Source organism: Ceratotherium simum, chromosome 35, assembly GCF_057802395.1.
Source record: "Ceratotherium simum simum isolate JZ-2026a chromosome 35, ASM5780239v1, whole genome shotgun sequence".
In the NCBI taxonomy this organism is placed as follows: domain Eukaryota; kingdom Metazoa; phylum Chordata; class Mammalia; order Perissodactyla; family Rhinocerotidae; genus Ceratotherium; species Ceratotherium simum.
Genome location: NC_141934.1, coordinates 16,257,663 through 16,275,519, shown reverse-complemented (window position 1 = coordinate 16,275,519; position 17,857 = coordinate 16,257,663). Strand labels below are relative to the sequence as shown.

The following is a 17,857-nucleotide window of genomic DNA, read 5'->3' as shown; positions in this document are numbered from 1 at the left end:
TCTACTAATCTCCTGGGAAAACTTAGAAAAGTTATCTGCATCCTTCTGAAAGAACTTGCTGATTGCTTAATGCTGCCCACTAAGGAAGTAGGAGGCCCAACACCTCCGGTGAAAGGGAAGGTCAGACTCAGTCTTCAGACAATGGCAAGAAAGCAATGACTTCCAGGTGTCAGCATCTGGGGCTGCATGGCTGGGCAGTTTGCATTCTGTGGCATGTCATTTTGTAGCAGACACCTTCTAAAGAGAAGATGAGGTAATCGTGTGGCCATGATGACATTATCCTCAGCAGCTCAAGGTTTAGAGATAAAACATGAGTTAGATTGATCCAGAGTGAAATAATGCCAAGGATAAAGCATGCAAATCAGAACATGGGCAGTAAATCTTCTACAAGCTGGGACTCCACCCCATAGGGTTATTGGATGGATTAAATAAATTAATGCATGTAAAGTGCTTAGCAGAGCACCTGGCACAGAGCAGGTGATCAATAAATATTAGTATTAATACTTGCTGTGAAATGAACACTGCATTGTAAGAATGGCTAATTCTTCCCAGGGATGGGGTGTCAGGAAATAATAATAATAGTTGCCACTTAACTAGGGCTTCTCATGAGCCTAGGCTTTACATATATTGTCTGTTTTAATGCTTGACAACCTGTGGTAAAGTTATTTTCCCCATTTTAAAGATATGGAAACCAAGGCTCAGCAAAGTTAGGCATCTTATCCCAGGTCATGCAGCTTAGTGGGTAAGAGCTTGGGTTTTAGAATCAAACAGGTCTGGCTTTGAATCCCAGCTCAGGTACATTCTGTGTGACCTTATGCATGTCATTCAATCTCTCTGTGCCTCAGTTGCCTGATCTGTAAAATAGGGTCATAAAATACCTTCCTTAAACACTTTCTGTGAGGATTGAGCTAATATATGTAATACACTTAGAGCAGTATCTAGTACGTTCTAAGCACTAAATAGATGCCATACGCACATATCCATATATATACACATATATATTTGTGTAGGTGTGTGTGTGTGTGTGTGTGTTGTATATATATGCGTATACAGGCTTTGAAGGATGACTAGGAGTTTGTCTATCAGGTGGAAAAAGGAGAGAAATAGGCATCTCAGGTTAAGATAATTGCAGGGCAAAAGGCACACATCGAGCTACCAACCCAAGGCACAAGAAATCATTAGTGGGTTAGTGGCAGGACAGAGCAGACTTTGAAAGGAAGGAGTCACTTGTAGTTGCCAGAAAGAAAGTGTCGAGGTTCTCTGTCCTGAGAAGAGAAACCGGAGTTTGTAGAATTTAGTTCCCTGGCCAGCCGCCTGCTCCTGGCCAGTATCCCAGCAACCTTCGCGAGTTCGCGACCCCCTCCACCAATCCCAGCCAATGAGGAAGCCTTCCATGGCGTCTCGTTGCCAGGCAACAGAGTTGGCCCCAGCCTTACAGTTAGAGGCCACTGCCTGTCCCTCTCAGGGGAAAGCTGAGCCTCAAGCTGGGGTCTCCTTAAGAGGAGGATCTGGGGGCCCCTCCATGGGCCCCCCTCTGCCTTCATCAGTGGAATGTTATTTTCTTAGTTCGTATTTTATTTTTGTTTATGGGTGAAAAAGATGTCCCCTTCCAAAGAGAGGGAAAGCTCATAAAAGTTTCCAACTTTCTGAACAGTGAGTGATTTCAGGCTGCCTGAAATTACTGATTCCACCCTGGACTTCCTTATCCTGTTTGTGGGAAACCCAGATGAGTTGCTTTCCCATTCCTCCTGGGTCAGAAATCTCTTTGGAGTCTGTGCAATTGGCACTTGGGGGTCAAGGAGAAGTTGCTGGAGCCCTTCACACCAGCGGCTGCTGAAGTAGAAGAATCTGGAAAACGCCTTCCCTTGGGAGCACAGGCTAAGTCTGAAGGATTTCCAAGATGACCAAGGTATCAGCCACCAAGAAGATGCAGAGATCCCACAACTCGGGGGTCCTCTGGCCCTTTTATGCCTCAGAGCATCTAACACTGGTAAGTCTCCTCTCTCGGCCAAAACCAATCATGTTTTCTAGACCAAGTGAAATAGGAATTAGACCAACAAGGGACAGGGAAAGAGAGAAGAGTCATGGTGTAATTAAATTGTCGACACACATCCCTGCTGCTATCAATGGTTGGCTTCTCATAAAGAATGAAAATGCCAGCCAGGATGGTGAGCTGGGCCGGCCTATTAGCTAGTAATTCCAAAATGATGGAATAAATCGACAGTGACACTGTAGGACATCAGAAAAAAATTAAGATGAATTGTAGGTTTGTGGTCGCAGAAATTATTTTCAGAGATCTGCTGCGCTCAGGGTACATGCACCTCCTCTCTCTTATGGAGAGACTGCAGAGTGCCAAACTTTTGGTTTTGAAGACTGACTTTGCTCCTCACCAGCTATTGACATTAGACAAGTTGTTTAGCATCTCTGAGCCTTGATTTCCTCGTGTCTGCGAAGTGAGAACAGGAACATCAACTAGGCGGAAACAGTGTTTGGACGAAGTGAAGTAAGATGTGGAAATTGTTTAGCGTGGTGCTAACACTTGATAATGTGTAGATGTGACATGAAAGTGCATGAAATACTGCTGTTGATTTGAAAGACAGAGAAAAATCATCGGTATGTATTTAATGACCGGAGTCAAGTGTTTCTGTTTTTAAATGATTATAACTGGGTAGGCCAGTTATGTCGTAAAGTGTGTCTTTGTCATTATATCCACAAACCCCTATATTGCCATTGATTGGCCAAGGCAGGTGAACAGTGGGAGGCAGAGTCAGAGGCAACGCCGACCCATCGTGGTCCATCCACAGTGGGGTATCTTATGGCTCAGAGTCCTGCCCCCAGGGTGGGGATAGTCAATGCACAAAAGAGAGCTTGCAACCCACCCGTGCTTACGCGTGTTCCTGAGCTTCTATTTTCTCAGGATTAACACATCTTTATACACTCCTCATTGCTCAGCCCTCTTAGTGAGCTCACTCTGCAAGATGCAGTCTTCATGTGTCTCCTCTCATCTCAAAATACTACACAGACGTGGGTTCCATCCAGAGCAGCCCCCTCTGGGACTGAACTTCCCAGCGTAGCAGTTGGGGGAAGAGAATGAGGGAAGGAATGAGGAGCGAGGTAGACAGTTCAGAAGCAAAGGTAAGTGTGAGAGCATGGGCGGTGGACCCAAATAGCCTGGGTTTGAACCCTGGGTCTGTCTCTTAGCAGCCCTGTGACCTTGGGCAAGTCACAGAACTTTGCTGCTTCAGTGTCTCCAGTTGTAAAATGGGGGTACCATAGTGCCTCCTCGTGGGATTGCTGAGAGCATTAAATGATATGCCCCAAGCTCCTAGAACAGTTCTCAACACATATAAGCACTCCCTAGAGTTTAGTTGTATTGTTATTTCATTCATTTAGCAAACATTTATGGAATTCCTGTTATATGCTGAACGCTTGCTCTTGTAACAAATGAGACTTGCCTTTAAAAATTTCACAATCTATAGTGTGTATGTTTGGGATGGGGAGTGAAAGAGGTAAGAAATAGATAATTATAATGCAAGGTGATGAATGTGCTGGAGAAGTATCATGGGCGTTGTAGGGACAGAGAAGGGACAGACTCGTGTGTGTGTGTGTGTCAGATTTGGGGAGAGAAGAAGCCATGTACCTAAGTAAATGCAGCAGAGTTTTCCATCCTGGGATAGAGAGGAAGAAAGTAGAGAGAGATACAGAGGTTGGGATGATATCTCTTTCTTGGGAGGAGTGTAGGTGGCATCCAGGGAGGTCAACAGAAGGGAAGAAGGCTTCCCAGGAAGTTTTGTATAAACTAAGACCTCAAGCACTAAAGACTCATTGAAATCCTACTTCCCTCACCCCACTTCCTAGGAAATAATGAAAACCTCAGGGTATCCCTGGTTCACACCTGAAGGATTGTGCCTTTAGAAATTTCAACTTTTTAGAGCTACCATAAAGCATTGATTAACCTAAACCAGGCTAACTAGAAAGTGTCAAGCCACAAGAAAATATGTAGAGATTAGGATTGACTTCTGGTGTAAATTAAATCAATAATAATCGCAGTGATGATAATAACAACAACGATACTTGGCACATATTGAGTATTCACCACACGCCAGGTTCTGAGCTAAAGTCATCACGTCTGATATTTGAGAACCATCTACGACACCTCAAGGTGTGAACTGTTACCTCCTCTTGAGACAGATGGCAACACTGAGGTTCAGCGAGGACAGGTCCCTTACCCAAGGACACCCAGCCCGCAAGGAACAGAGCAGGGATTAGAAGTCAGATCTGTCTAGCTCCAGAGTTCAAGCCCTCTCCGCCTCACCATGCTAATCAAGCAGTGATAGTGGTTAACATGCACCACGGGGAATACAAAAAGAAGGTGTAAGGCACAATCTCTGGCTTCAAATGGTTTTCAGGTTTGTTTGGGGGGTGGGAAGGGGACAGATGACACATAAAAAGAGAATAACAAATGCCAGGTGTAGGTAAGTGTCCAATGAGAATTGATCCGAGGAATGATCTGGCTTCTCAGAGGAGGAAGGTGAGGCCCTACTGGGCTGCATGCCATTCTCACTCACCTTGAGTCCACTGTGTGCTACTGTAATGGGTGACCCTTGGGGAAAGCACCCCCATGTGTCCTGAAGCCCTCTGAAGCTAGCCATTTTCCTTCTCACGGGGATGGAAGTTGCTGTTACCATAACTAATGTTACAATGGCACCCTGCCTTGTACAACATCTTCATGTAGTTTTTTTCAACGGAAGGAATATGAATAATACATGCAAATCCTCTGCTTGAACATCTTTTGTTGAGGAAACTTCCTAGCTCTTCCTATGTCGGCCTCCCTAATCTTTTTAGGGGGTTCTCTTTCCCTTTATTTCTCAAGGAAGCAAAAGAGAAGTCTAATGGGATTAGCCATGGGGGAGGGAGGGAGCAGGGCATGTGTAGATACCATGGACCCACATTTTCTTCCTTGGAAAAGGCTAAAAAAAGAGAGGCACTTAGCACAGCCCCCTCCATGTTCTAGAATGGAAATGATATTTGGCAAAAGCTATAAAGCTGTGGAATCCTTTATACAAGCTCTGTCTCCTGGTGCCTGAAGTTTCTACCTCGCCGTCATTAAAAACCCAGAGAGAAAGGAAGATTCTCTAATTTGGGCAGATCCTAAGAGCCAGGAATCATACTGGGTGTTCCACTGATATTCTAGCTTAGTGATTAAAAGAGCACATTCTTCAGCAAACTATGTGGGCTCAAACCCCAATTCTGCCACTTAACTGGGTGTGAGGCCTTAAGCAAATCAGTTCCTCTCTGTGCCTCAGTTTCCTCATCTGCAAAACGCGCACACCATATTTTAGCTAAGAAGCCTTCTATTTCAAGATGCATCACATTTTTTTGTGCCACTAAGAAAGAAAACTCTACTGATTAAACTATAACCTGTTTCCATTATAGGATGCGCGCCAGTTTCAGAGATGTTAAAATGTGGAAAGAAAATGTGCATCTTAGAATGGGTGGAATACAGCTAGGAATGCTCCTTTCTCATGGGATTCTTGTGGGGATGAGATGAGTTAATATGGGTAAATCTCTTAGAATAGAGCCTAGCACAGAGTCAATACTATGCAATGTTAGCCGTTATGACATTATTGTTCAATCCTTTTATCCACTCTGTGATAGAGGTGTTGTTATTAACCTCCTTTTGCACCTGGGTAGACTGAGGCTTGAAGAGTCCCAGAGTCTAGTCCTCTGCAGAGAGGCGAGTTTGCAGGTGCGAGGAGAAGGGGGAAAACTAGGCAGAATCCAGGTATGGAGGAGACCTTGGCCTGAGCATTTCCACCCCCTAACCCCCCACCCCTGTGGAGAGAATGGAGATGCTCAGAGAAAGGATCAGAAGTTCAGTCCACTGTACACCCACGCCGGCTGCCTGGAATCAGAAAAGGAGAAGCAAGATATTTCAGAAAGATTTCCTCCAACAAGAGACACTGGACTCCCAGCACAACACGTTTCCACCGCAAACATGAAATGGTTTTCCTCCTTGTTCAGATAGGAGGAATTGTGGCCTGAAGAGGTAAGTGGTGAGTCATTGGTCTTTGTTCGAAGTGAGCTCATGGCTGGGCGATTTCTCTGGCCTCTGATCACCGCAGCCACGCCTCCTGCACTGAATCACTGATTACCCTGAAAAAATAAAATAAAATAAAAGATCTAACAACCACTTGAGATTCAATTCTGAAGAATCCCAGCCAGCAGCACCTTCATTTCTTTATCACTCATGACTTAGGCCAGGAAAACAGCAATGAGTCCCTTTCTCTCTCCAGGAGATTCTTCTGGCTCCACGGCTACCACCGCGTGAAACAATTGCAGAATTCAAGTTGTTGTTTTGTTTTGTTTTCTCCTTTATGCTCTGACGCTTTGGACTGGTAATCTTGCCTTGGTGAATCTTGCTGTGTCTAATTGCATGCCCACGTGACAGTGGGCTCCCCTCCATGATAAATCAGGACGCATGCGGGGAAGGCTTGTGTTCAATACCCCCGAACACAGGAAGAGCGATAGGCGCTCTCGTTATGCTGGACGAAGGGACGCAAGCTCTTTGTCTCATCTGCAAGGAGGCAGCTGCTCAGCATGGGGAGGTGACGGTGGGGGAGGGGGCGGTAGAAGAAAACACAGCAAAGAGTCTAGTGGATTTCATGTAAGCTTAGCGACTGTGTCGGAGCTCTGCCTTTGAAGTCAGACAAAGGGGGGCTCAAATCCTTCCTTTGACACTCTTTAATATGAGGTTCTGTGAAATGGGTTGAATAATAATAGGGTCTACTTCATAGACGTTTCGGAAGGATTAAATAAAGTAATCCATGTGAAATACTGAGCACAATCTCGGTACAGTTGACCCACAATCAGTGAGGACAGTGGTTATCATGTGCTCCTCTCTCTTTTGTGATTGGATAGGAGTGCCACCATCACCATTTTGAAGGTGTGGTCAGCCCAGATAGGAAGTCTGGAGGAAGCTAGGTGTTAACTGTAAAGTCACAGAGTGGGGTCTGTCATCAGTGAGGCCAAGCCCCAGCTTAATGGTAGAAAGGAAGAAGCAGGTGTAGGGATATTTTTTAGAATTGGTTTGAGAGTATATTTGCATAAAGGATGAAGTACCTTGTAGGAGAAAGTTCATCCTGAGGGCAGAAATGCTTAACCCAGTTAAAACCTTAGTTGTAAAAAAAGGGGGTGCCCCGAGCATGATTTGAGTCCCTTGGATTTAACTCTCAGTCCAGTCCCATTGCTCATGTTTGAATCCCGTGGAGAACCAGAAGGAAGTGAGAAAAAGGAAAACCCTGCGTATCAATTAGGATCATTTTTGGCTGCTAGTAAGAGGAAAACTGAACAGTGGTGACATAAACAAGCATGAATTTATTTTTCTCATATAAGAAATCTGGAGGTGGATGCCTGCTGGCATTGGTTCAAGAGCTCATTAATGTCAGGACTGGCGGGTCCTTTTCCCTGTGGTCACAGAATGGCTGCCCCACCTCCAGGCATCACATTCATATTCCAGCAGAAAGAGGAAAAAGTGGAGAATAAGAGCTACATTTGTCCCCTTTAGGGCAGACAAAGGCTTTCCAGGAACCTTCGCAGCATATTTTCTCTTACGTCTCATTTGCCAGAACAGTGTCAGCTGCCTTTTCTAACTGCAAGAATGGCTGGGAAAGTGTGTATCTAACATGAGTGCAGAAAGAAGGGGCAAGGAAGAGGTGAAGGTATTGGAGATGGGTATTGAATTGACTAAACAGCAGTGACTCCCACAAATGATTTCCCAAGAACTCAGACAGTGGGAGTCCCAAGCAACACGCTGACAGAGAGTAACCTAAAAAATGAGAGAACCTCTACCCTACACAACAACTACCTAGAAATCTCAAGGGTACTTGGCCATAGTGTTACTTTTAAAAACAGCGCAGTACCCTTCAGAGGGCTGGGGGAGCCAGGGGAAGAGTGGAGGCCCCCAGAGCGACATTCATTCAACTAATATTTACTGAGCTCCAATATGTGCCAAGCATGATTCTAGGTATCGGGGATACAGAAGTGAAAAAGACAATCATATGGGACACCCTTCTGGAAACCACGAAAAATATACTTACAGGGAATAACATGAAGAGAGAGCTGAGACGGTGGAACGTGCGCCATCTTGATTCTCATGACCTCGTCTATTTCCACCATTGGGAGGGACTTGAAGAAACTCTGGTTACACAAGCCTTTGCACAACTATGAAAAGAGTCCTATTACTGACCCCCTTTCAGCATTCCCATAGCCTCCAAAGACTCAGCCATCAGCTGTTAAATTCAAAAGCTGCAGAATCCATGTGGGGTTCAGCAGCAAGTAGCATTTACATGAAATCTGACAGAAGCCAATTAAACCTTTCTTGGACTGAACAAACCAACATATTTTTCTGGGAGATCTTTTTGACAGCTAAATTCAAAATCATAATCACCGGTAATGGGATACCTTCTATCATGAGATGGTGGCATTTTCCCTTCTAAATTCCTGTTTTCAAACTCTGCTGAGAAAATTTCTTTTGGGGCTCAATTTTGATCTAATGTATCTCTGCCTAAATTGGAATTTATGCAACTGGTAGGTTTATTTAATAACTCAAAAATTAGCCACGTCTGGCGATCAGCTTGCAAGCCAGCCTGGAAGTGCCTCGGGGTTTCTGGATTTCACAAAGTGGAAAGATTATACAGTTGGGATAGTTTCTGGAATGGATTTCAGCATTATCAGAGGCTTCAAGGGGTCCATGGTGGACTGTAGGTAGCCGGCAGGAAGAACAGAAAATAATGTTCCATTGTAGACTGGTACATGGTCAGGGTCGCTTTCTGAGATGTATATTTAACACCTACCATGACAGATGTTTTGGGGACACTAAGATGAATCAGACCTGGAGTCATCTCCCAAGGAATCCACAATTCTGTTGGAGAGAAAATTCGTAAATAACCACAAATCAAGATGACAAATAAGTACCAAAAAAAAAAAGGCGAAAAATGTACAGGAGCTTGGAGATAGAAACAAGTTCTATCAAGAGAAGAAATGTGCAGTGAAGCCATCTGATCTGAATCTTCAACATTGGCTGGATGTAGACTTGTCTTATACCAATGAGATATGAACGAAAGCTAGAACTTATATTCTAACACATCGGATGGGAGTGTGTATCACCATTCTCCTCCAAGGAACAAATTCTTTCTTTGTACCTTGTCTGACAAAATGCTCTCCCACAGAGTTCCAGGAGATAAATCTTTCCATACTCTCCCTCTCCATACACAAAGTTACCCAAGTTTCTATTCCAGGGTTTGTCAAATTAGGGAGGACTTTGCTCCATGAATTTCCACAAAGCTTTCAATAACCAGAAAGGTCTAACATGTTACTTCTTTGAAGGCTTTGAATTTCAGCAAAGCAGGGTTTCTCAACCTTGGCACTATTGACATTTTGGGCTGATAGGCTGTCTTGTGTATCGTAGGATGTTGAACAGCATCACTGGCCTCTATTCATTAGATGTCAGTAGCACCCCCACTTGTGACAACCAAAAATGTGTTCAGATATTGCCAAATGTCCGCTAGGTGACAAAATCATCCCTGGTTGAGAACCATGGCAGTAGAGGACTTCTAAAGTCCTGAATATCTTTTCCAGTTGAGTGCTTATCTGATGGCGAAACATTCCCCATTTGAATAAATGATGCCATCGTGTCCCCAGTTGTTCAGGCAGAACCCAAGCTTCGTCTTTGACCTCTTCCTCTCCATCATCCCTTACATCCAATCAACTGCCTTAGGGAAGGTGTTCTATGGATGCTGCCTCCTTCCCCAAGGTCACTGCCTGGTCCAGGGCACCATGGTCTCTAGCCTGGGCTATTGTACCAGCCCCCTAACTGCCCTCCTTACCTTCAATCTGACCTTTCAATCCATTTTCTTTCAATGCCACTAAGATATTGTCATTCCCCTGGTTAAAACAATTAAGTGGCCCTCCATTGCTCTCAAAATGAGGATTAGTATCTTTCACGAGGTTTAAAAGGCTCTGCACGATCCAGTCCTTGCCACCTTTTCCAGCTTCATCTCTCATTACTTGGTCCCTACTCAGAAGCCAAACTGGTTTTTGAATATGCCATGACCTCCACCATCTTCCTCCTTCTAGAACATTCTCTTCTCTCTCTCTCTCTGATTTTCCATGACAAGATGTTTCCAGAGCTCTGAACGGTGGTGGGACAGGCATGGCCCTCACCTACAATTAGGAGACTGAGTTCTAATCCCAGCTCTCTCACTACCTAGCTGTATGACTTTGAACAAATCACTTAACCTCTCTGATTTCCTCACGTTCATCTGCAGAACCAGGAAATCTAACCTGGCACTTTTGGGGCTCCCTCCTTGCCATGTGACTCTAGAGAGCAAATAATGGATATCACTTACTGAGCATCTATTGTGCATCGGGTGCCTTGTATTATTATTAAAATTAACCCCTCAATCCTGTGGGGCAGGTGCTGTCATTACCCCTATTTGTAGAGATGAAAAACTGAGGCTTGGAGAAGTTTCCCAGAGACACCCAGATAAGTAGGTGGTGGAGTTAGGATTTGAATCCAGGACTGGCTAACTAGAGAGATGCTGTGCTCTTAAGATCAGCTGTTGACTGCAGTAAGAAGGGGCAGTAGACAGTATCTCTCCAAAAGGGGCATCTGTTGCTGTGATTTTTAAAGAGTATATTCAAAAGTCTCTGGCAGAAAAAGGAAAGTGCCAATTTTAGCTGTAGGCAATGCAAACAAGAATATGACTGTGCCCGTGACCACAGACAAGGACATTTTTCATTTTCTTGAGCTCTTGCTAAATATGCTAGTGAGCATATTTAGCTCACTAAAGGGGTGGGGGAAACTGTATGTGGCTTAGACTCATCTTTCTAAATAATGCTCATTTTAACGAAGATTTATAAACCATTCCTAATTAGAGTCACATTTTTAAGAAAGGCGTATTTTGATCCCAGGTCAGTACACTGCCAAGACTTTCTAGATAAAACGGAGAGGAAGACAGGTCCAGCTAATGAGGAATAAGGTTCTGGACTTTGTGTGGCTGAGATGTTGATAATCGTAAACAACTTAATTGGGTAGAATAATTTGAGTAAATATCTAGTTAAATAGATTCAGTCTAAATCCAAGCTCTGACCTGATGAATTTTTTATTTTCTACAAAAAAAAAGAAAAAGAAAATACCCTGCATCATAATTATCTGTTTATTTGTCCGATCCCACCACTAGACTTGGAGCTCCTTGAGGAACAGGAACATGCCTCGCTCAGGATTGTATCCTCAGAGCCTAGCACAGTGCCTGGCACTGGCTAGAAGTTCAATATTCTCTCTAGTCTCTATTCTCAGGACCAAGGATAGCTCCACGTACTGAGTGAGGCGACACATCCCTCAGGTAACTATAAATTCCATTTGGGCTAGAGCCACAAATGTTTTTATTCACAGATATATCCCCAGCATATGCTGGGTGATCCATAAATACGAATACCATCCTAATACTTGCTACATGTGTGACTTTGGACAAGTTACCCTCTGTGCCTCAGTTTCCTTGTCTCGCATATGAAAATAATAACAGTTCCTGTTTTGTAGAGTTGTTGGGAGGATCAATGAGATAAGGCTAAGAAAAGCCCCTGGCACATAGTAAGTGCTTATTAAATGCTATCTCTTTATTTCCACTTAGAAATCAAAGCCATTGGCTCCCAAATATCAAGCATTAAAACATTTAAATACTGACATTTCCAGAGATGATGACTCTCATGCTGATCATTTTTTATGCATTCAGGAAAAGGCAGCCAAAAGAGTAACATGACTAAAATGTTGTATTTCCAAGAGCCCTTGAAAAAAATGCCCAAAAGTCAATTAGCACATGACTCTCACCTCTGTTGCTATTGCCTATTAGCTGATCCTATCCTCTAGTAATCAAACTGCTTCTTTGATATTTTTAGACCTTTTAAAAGAGGCTTTTCAAAACTCAGGAAGCAAAGCTTGTTGACAGGTACCAAGGAATTTGAGAGAACATGAATCTGGCATCCTCATGGGGGATGGAAAAATGGTAGGAGTCAAGGAGCCTTCTGCAGGGTCCATGGGAACTAGAGTAGGCAGCCTGGATGATTCTTTAACTCTAAGGAGCCTCGTCACCTTTTCCGTCCCTGCCTCAAACCAACAAATAACCCTCCTTGTCCCCTATTTCTGCAGCTCCAGGGCTTGAGATGTACACTGTCTCAATAAAGAGCAATACTTGAGTTTCGTTGGTTGATCAGACAAACTCATGTCAGGGCTCCTTGACTTAGCACCTGGGCCATGGATCATTCCAGGGTTTGTGTCCTGGTTCTGCTGCTGCTTGCCTGCCCTGTGACCTTAGGCTGTCTGCTTCACCTCTCTGATGTTGAGTTTTCTCACCTGCAATTGAATCTTCACAAGATAATGCCCGTAAAGACTGGGTCCAGAATAATAACTGAGGTTAATTTATGATTCATAGCATTCTACCTCTTGGTGCTTTATGTACATCCCAACCACCCCCAAGTTCTGTTGTGCATAATGCCAACATCAGGTTTTTTGTCAAAGATAGATAGTATAGGTATTGAGAAAAAAAAAATCTATCTCCTCATGAATCATCATGCTCTCAAGGTTGTCCTGGGGATAGAAAATGAAGCATGCTTTCATATCCTCCATGAGGTTAAAAATGATGTCGATGTTTTAAGATTAAATAAATGGCACATTATATAGTCATGATGATGATAATAGAAATCACCAATACTACTGGTTGAGTACTTACTATGTGCCATGTGCCATGCCAAGCCATTGTGTGAATTATCCAATTCCATTCACTCTACAATGCCAAGAGGTAGGCACTATTAACCCCATTTTGCTGGTGAGGAAACTGAGGCTAAGAGAGGTTAAATAACTTTTTTTTTTTTTTTAAGAATTATGTGTGTGTTCTTTTTTTTTTTTTAATTTTTATATATTTATTTATTTTTCCCCCAAAGCCCCAGCAGATAGATGCATGTCACAGTTGCACATCCTTCTAGTTGCTGCATGTGGGACGCGGCCTCAGCATGGCCGGAGAAGTGGTGCGTCGGTGCATGCCCGGGATCCGAACCCGGGTCGCCAGCAGCGGAGCGCGCGCACCCAACCGCTAAGCCACGGGGCCGACCCAAGAGAGGTTAAATAACTTGATCAGAGTCCCACAGCTAGTTAGGGACCATCTGGCATTCAAACTCAAGTTGGGTGAGATTGCGGAGTTCCCATTTTTAACCATTACATATTACTTAAGAAAGCAAGCCTGACTTTTTATGGGGGTGGGTGGGTTGAAGGAGAACATGTCCCCACTCTCCAAAGAAGAGCATAAAGAAGGTAGACCACCTGCTTTGAGAAGCTTGTGGGGGTAGAGAAAATGTTGACTGCATCCCATAGGCTATTCACTTCCGGCTTGTCCTCACCCACCAAGATCAAAGTCCAGGGGGTGTTTCAAGGACACTCCACTCACCCCAGAAGTCCCTGAAGTCAGCAACTGACACACATTCCACAGGACTCTCCATCCACTCCCGTCCGCTCCCAAAACCTCACAAAGCTTCCATTCTATCTTTTGTAATGTCACTAATCACAGAAGTAACCTGTTCATTGAACGAAGCCTGGGATCTAATCAAAACAGAAATTATTTTTGCTTCTCACTGCTCTCTTCAAATATTTTCAGTGGGGGGAGCTTTTCTCCAGCCCCAGGCATAAAAACAAGGTATCTAGTGCCTTTTCTACTTGCCCTTGGGTGGTTGCCAGTCTTGCAGTCTCTTTAAGTCACAAGACACAGTCATGATTCAGAAATTAAAAGCATTGATTCAAGATATTAATATATTAAGCAACCCTTCAACCTTCCCTCAAGGAGAAGAGTACGATCCCTCTCCTGCCTGTTGTGGATGGTTTCATGCAGACCACCTGCCACCAGGGAGGGAAGTGTGGGGCCTGCCCCTTTCTTCACTCATGGAGATCCCTCCCTCTCCTCAGCTTTGTAACTGTGTTGGTTGAGAGGGAAAATAGGGGGCACAGGAAAGTTCTTACTGGCACTGTCGTAAGATGTCTCTATTCTCTCTGGGCCCAGCAGGTGTCTAAAGCCGGCTCTTTCTCCTGTAAGCACTTTCGGTGGCTCTTTGGAAGTTCTCCTCTGATTGATTCCAGCTCTCTACACGTTGTCTGTCTGCTGTACACACCCCTCAGATTCTGGTTTACCAGTAGTCCACTCCACCTGGAATTCCAACATTGGGGTCTCCTGGGCTTCTGGGGGGGGGGGCTGTTGCGGGCTGAATCTCAGGCTGATGTTCCTGCCTTGGGTGTCACATCTTGTCCCCAGGTTTCACACACCCTTGACACACCATTGAAGACAGCACCACTTCCTAACCCAGCACCAGCTACTCTCCATCTCTCCACCCTGCCCCGGAAGCACTCCCCAGCCTGCCTCTGTGCTCTGGATTTTCCAGGAGGGTGTCAGAGACCAGCCCACCAGTCCCCCATCTTCAGGGGTCACATTTTAAGCTCTTAAACAGTCCCACAGAGGCCTCTCTGTCACTCAGTGTGAAGTGAAGGATGGTGCATCCTCCTCCCTTTGTGGCCAGGATTCAAAGCATCCTAGCAGCCGTTGTGGAAGAAATCACTTCACAAATCCCTCTCTCCCTGTCCATTGTCTATTTTTATATTCTCAGAGTGGATAAGAATTGAAGGACCCGTTCTCCTATAGCTACTTTGAAGATTCCTTCCAGGTGGTCTTTCTCACTTTCATCTGGAGTCTGATGCTTGTCCTATCTTGGCTCCTCAGTCTACACTATCGTACCTGTTGGTCCATCTTATTATCCTATCATCCTACCATTTACTCAGGGTTCACAATGCACTAGATGATTTACAAACATTATCTTGAGGCCTTACGACAACCCTGTGAGGAAGGTGTTATCACCTCCATTTTACAGAGAAGAAAACTGAGGCTTAGAGACAAAAAGTGACTTGCGTGATGGAAAAGCCGAGACTCAAAACCAGGCCCGTCTGGCCCCAAAGACCCATTTTCTTCCCCTCTGCACAATGCCCAGAGCTGCTAATATTAGCTTGGATGGAGACATGGCTTCATTCTCAAGCCTCCAAATTCAGTTCCAGACCACACTCCTTCAGCCCACATCCTCTGCAACCAATGCCTTTCGGAGCTCATCAGAAGTCACAGGAGCATTCCGGGGGAGGGTGTCACACTGTCCACAGAAGTCACATCAAATGCAGCCGTCTCATGGTTACTCACAAAACAAAGTGTCCCTTTTCTCCCTTTTTGATGTTAGAACATGGTCCTACTGCAAATTGACTTGAAAGGAAACTGAACTCCATTGTTCCTTGTCTGCCTGTGAAGGAAGAGAGCCACTTCTGGCACCTAAAGGGCCTGCATTTAATCCATGATTGGGGCCTTAAGGAAGGGGGCGGGATTTGCTCAGAGGTCAGATGCCCCCTAAGCAGTCAGCCCTGATTCAGGGAAAGTCAAAAAATGTCACTCCGAAGAAAGCAGTTTTTATTTCACTGCAGATTTGAAAGCTGTGCATTGAAGGTCTCTCTCCTTTCCCTTCACATCTCTCTCTCTACCCTCCCTCTCCCCTCCCTCTCTCTCCACCCTCCTTCCCTCTCTCTCTCTCTCCCCTCCCTCTCTCTCCACCCTCCTTCCCTCTCTCTCTCTCTCCTTTCTCTCTCTCTCCTCTCTCCTCTCTCCTCTCTCTCTCTCTTCTCTCCTCCTCCGTCCTCTCTCCCCACCCCCCTCCCCTTTGTATCATGACACCTAATGATATTTGTTGCCTCCTTTTAGATTCTTTAATTCTTGTAACAATTTCATCTGTTTAAAATGAGAAGAAAAAAAACCTAGACAGCCTGGCCCCTTGGACACCAAGGGAAGGCGGCCTTTTAGACCAATTGCTGAGCCATCCAGTCCCACAGCATCTTTGTTTCATGAATGTTCTTTCGTCTGCCGTGGATTGTAATGGGAGCCCATTCTGTAATTGTGTACTTTAGGTAAATAGATTGCTAGACAGGATTGATAACAGAGTGACCCAGGTAATGTTTTAAACCAAAAGCAGAAGATCAGGAGGGTGCCTCCAGCTGTAATTGACAGGACCACAATTCACGCAGTTTCCGTTAAGGGTGTCGGGGTTTTTCAGCATCAATCGCCATTTTCTGAAGGTCTGCTTTTCTGCTTTAACAAAGAAAACGGAGGCTTTCTTTCCAACTAGACACAGAGCATAGGGCTTCAGGCAAATGGGGGGTGCGTTTTGATAATGAACTTGATATCAAGTTACAACTCATTAATGTACACCACGCAATGTCATTGTAGCTAATTTCTTCATTTTATGAAGCCTGGTTCCCAACAAAGCATATTATTGGCCCCAAATGAATTTAAAAAAGAGTAGATACTGCAGAGGCGCAGCGGGTTCAAGGCAGAAATGGCACAGCTGTGTGGAAAGCATGAATCTACCAGCGTGTGCAGCTACTGCTGATTAAACCAGGGTCACAAAGCACTCAGACATGGTCGTTGTTTCCAAGTACAGGTAGATTTCAGGCCAGTGGATCCCAAGCCAAAGAATTCCGCTCTTGGATTCAGGAGGCAGAACAATCCAGAGCAAGAGATTCCTCAGTTCTGAGAAACTCTGAAGATGGGGACCCATCACCTAGAACCATAGAGTCACAGAGAAACCTTGACAGGCATCTAACCAGCTTTCTATCCAACGAGGGAGAATGTGGTGGGAACATTGCTGGCTCTGGAGTCTGACATAGTATGAGCCCCGGCTCTGCTATTTCCCAGCTGTATGACCTTGGGCAAATCACCTCTCACTACAAGCCTCAATTCCCTTATCTACAAAATGGGTATAAAGATAGTCCCTATTTTAGGATCCTTGTACCTTAGGTAACCAGAGTATCCTGGTCTCTCTGAGAGAAGGCGGGCCAGAGGTAGGCACAGTACCTAGAGGTGGTCTGATCTATATTTTCTTCCTAGTTGTTGATATAAATGTTGACTGGGTCCAAGCAGATCTTCAGGACTCATTAAAACAGGACAGATTAGGAAGTTCTTCCCTTCAAGAAGAGTTCCCTGGGGCCAGCCCGGTGGTGCAAGTGGTTAAGGACGCACACTCCACTTCGGTGGCCCAGGGTTCGCAGGTTTGGATCCCGGGCATGCACCAATGCACAGCTTGTCACGCCATGATGTGGCGGTGTCCCATATAAAGTAGAGGAAGATGGGCACAGGTGTTAGCTCAGGGCCAATCTTCCTCAGCAAAAAAAAAAAAAAAAAGAGGAGGATTGGCATTGGATGTTAGCTCAGGGCTGATCTCCCTCACAAAAAAAAAAAAGAAGAGTTCTCTGACTCTCGCCCTTGTCTCCTCCCTCCCCAACTCTGTGAGGTTCCAGAGTCATAGCCTTCATCACACATCTGCTCATAGGTCTGTATCACCACCAACAGAGAGGTCCGCCAAGGCAGGGACCGCCATCAATGATCTTTGAATTCACTAATTAATTCAACAACTATTTGCAACACACCAGCCTTGTAGAAGACACACAATAAATATTTGTTGAATAAGTTAATCCAAGATCTTTCCCAAAGAGTGGACCTATTATTTCCTTGTATGTTTACTTGCTCTGAACAATACAAATCCTGTTTAAAATGGACTGCTCTTGGTTGTTGCTTTTTTTTGTTTACACTTATTCTTGCCTTTAGGTTTTCTGGGTATATTCTAAAAGTCTATTCACTTCTGGGGACATGCCCTCCCTGCCATCTTTGGTGAAATCCCTTCGAATAGCTGAGCTCACTGGCACTCTGTAGAAGTCTAGCTTTCCTAACAGGTTGCA

At 44.7% G+C, this 17,857-nt stretch overlaps 1 protein-coding gene across 1 annotated transcript in view; it reads left to right on the top strand.

The window, feature by feature from the left end:
- The first annotated feature begins 1,900 nt into the window (after nucleotides 1-1,900).
- The window catches only part of CCDC60 (coiled-coil domain containing 60), a 157,752-nt gene continuing 141,795 nt past the window's right edge, over nucleotides 1,901-17,857 (top strand). The window contains exon 1 of the mRNA XM_014787226.2: nucleotides 1,901-1,990. Coding sequence (XP_014642712.2) covers nucleotides 1,901-1,990 — 90 coding nt within the window. The remainder of the gene's footprint in view (nucleotides 1,991-17,857) is intronic.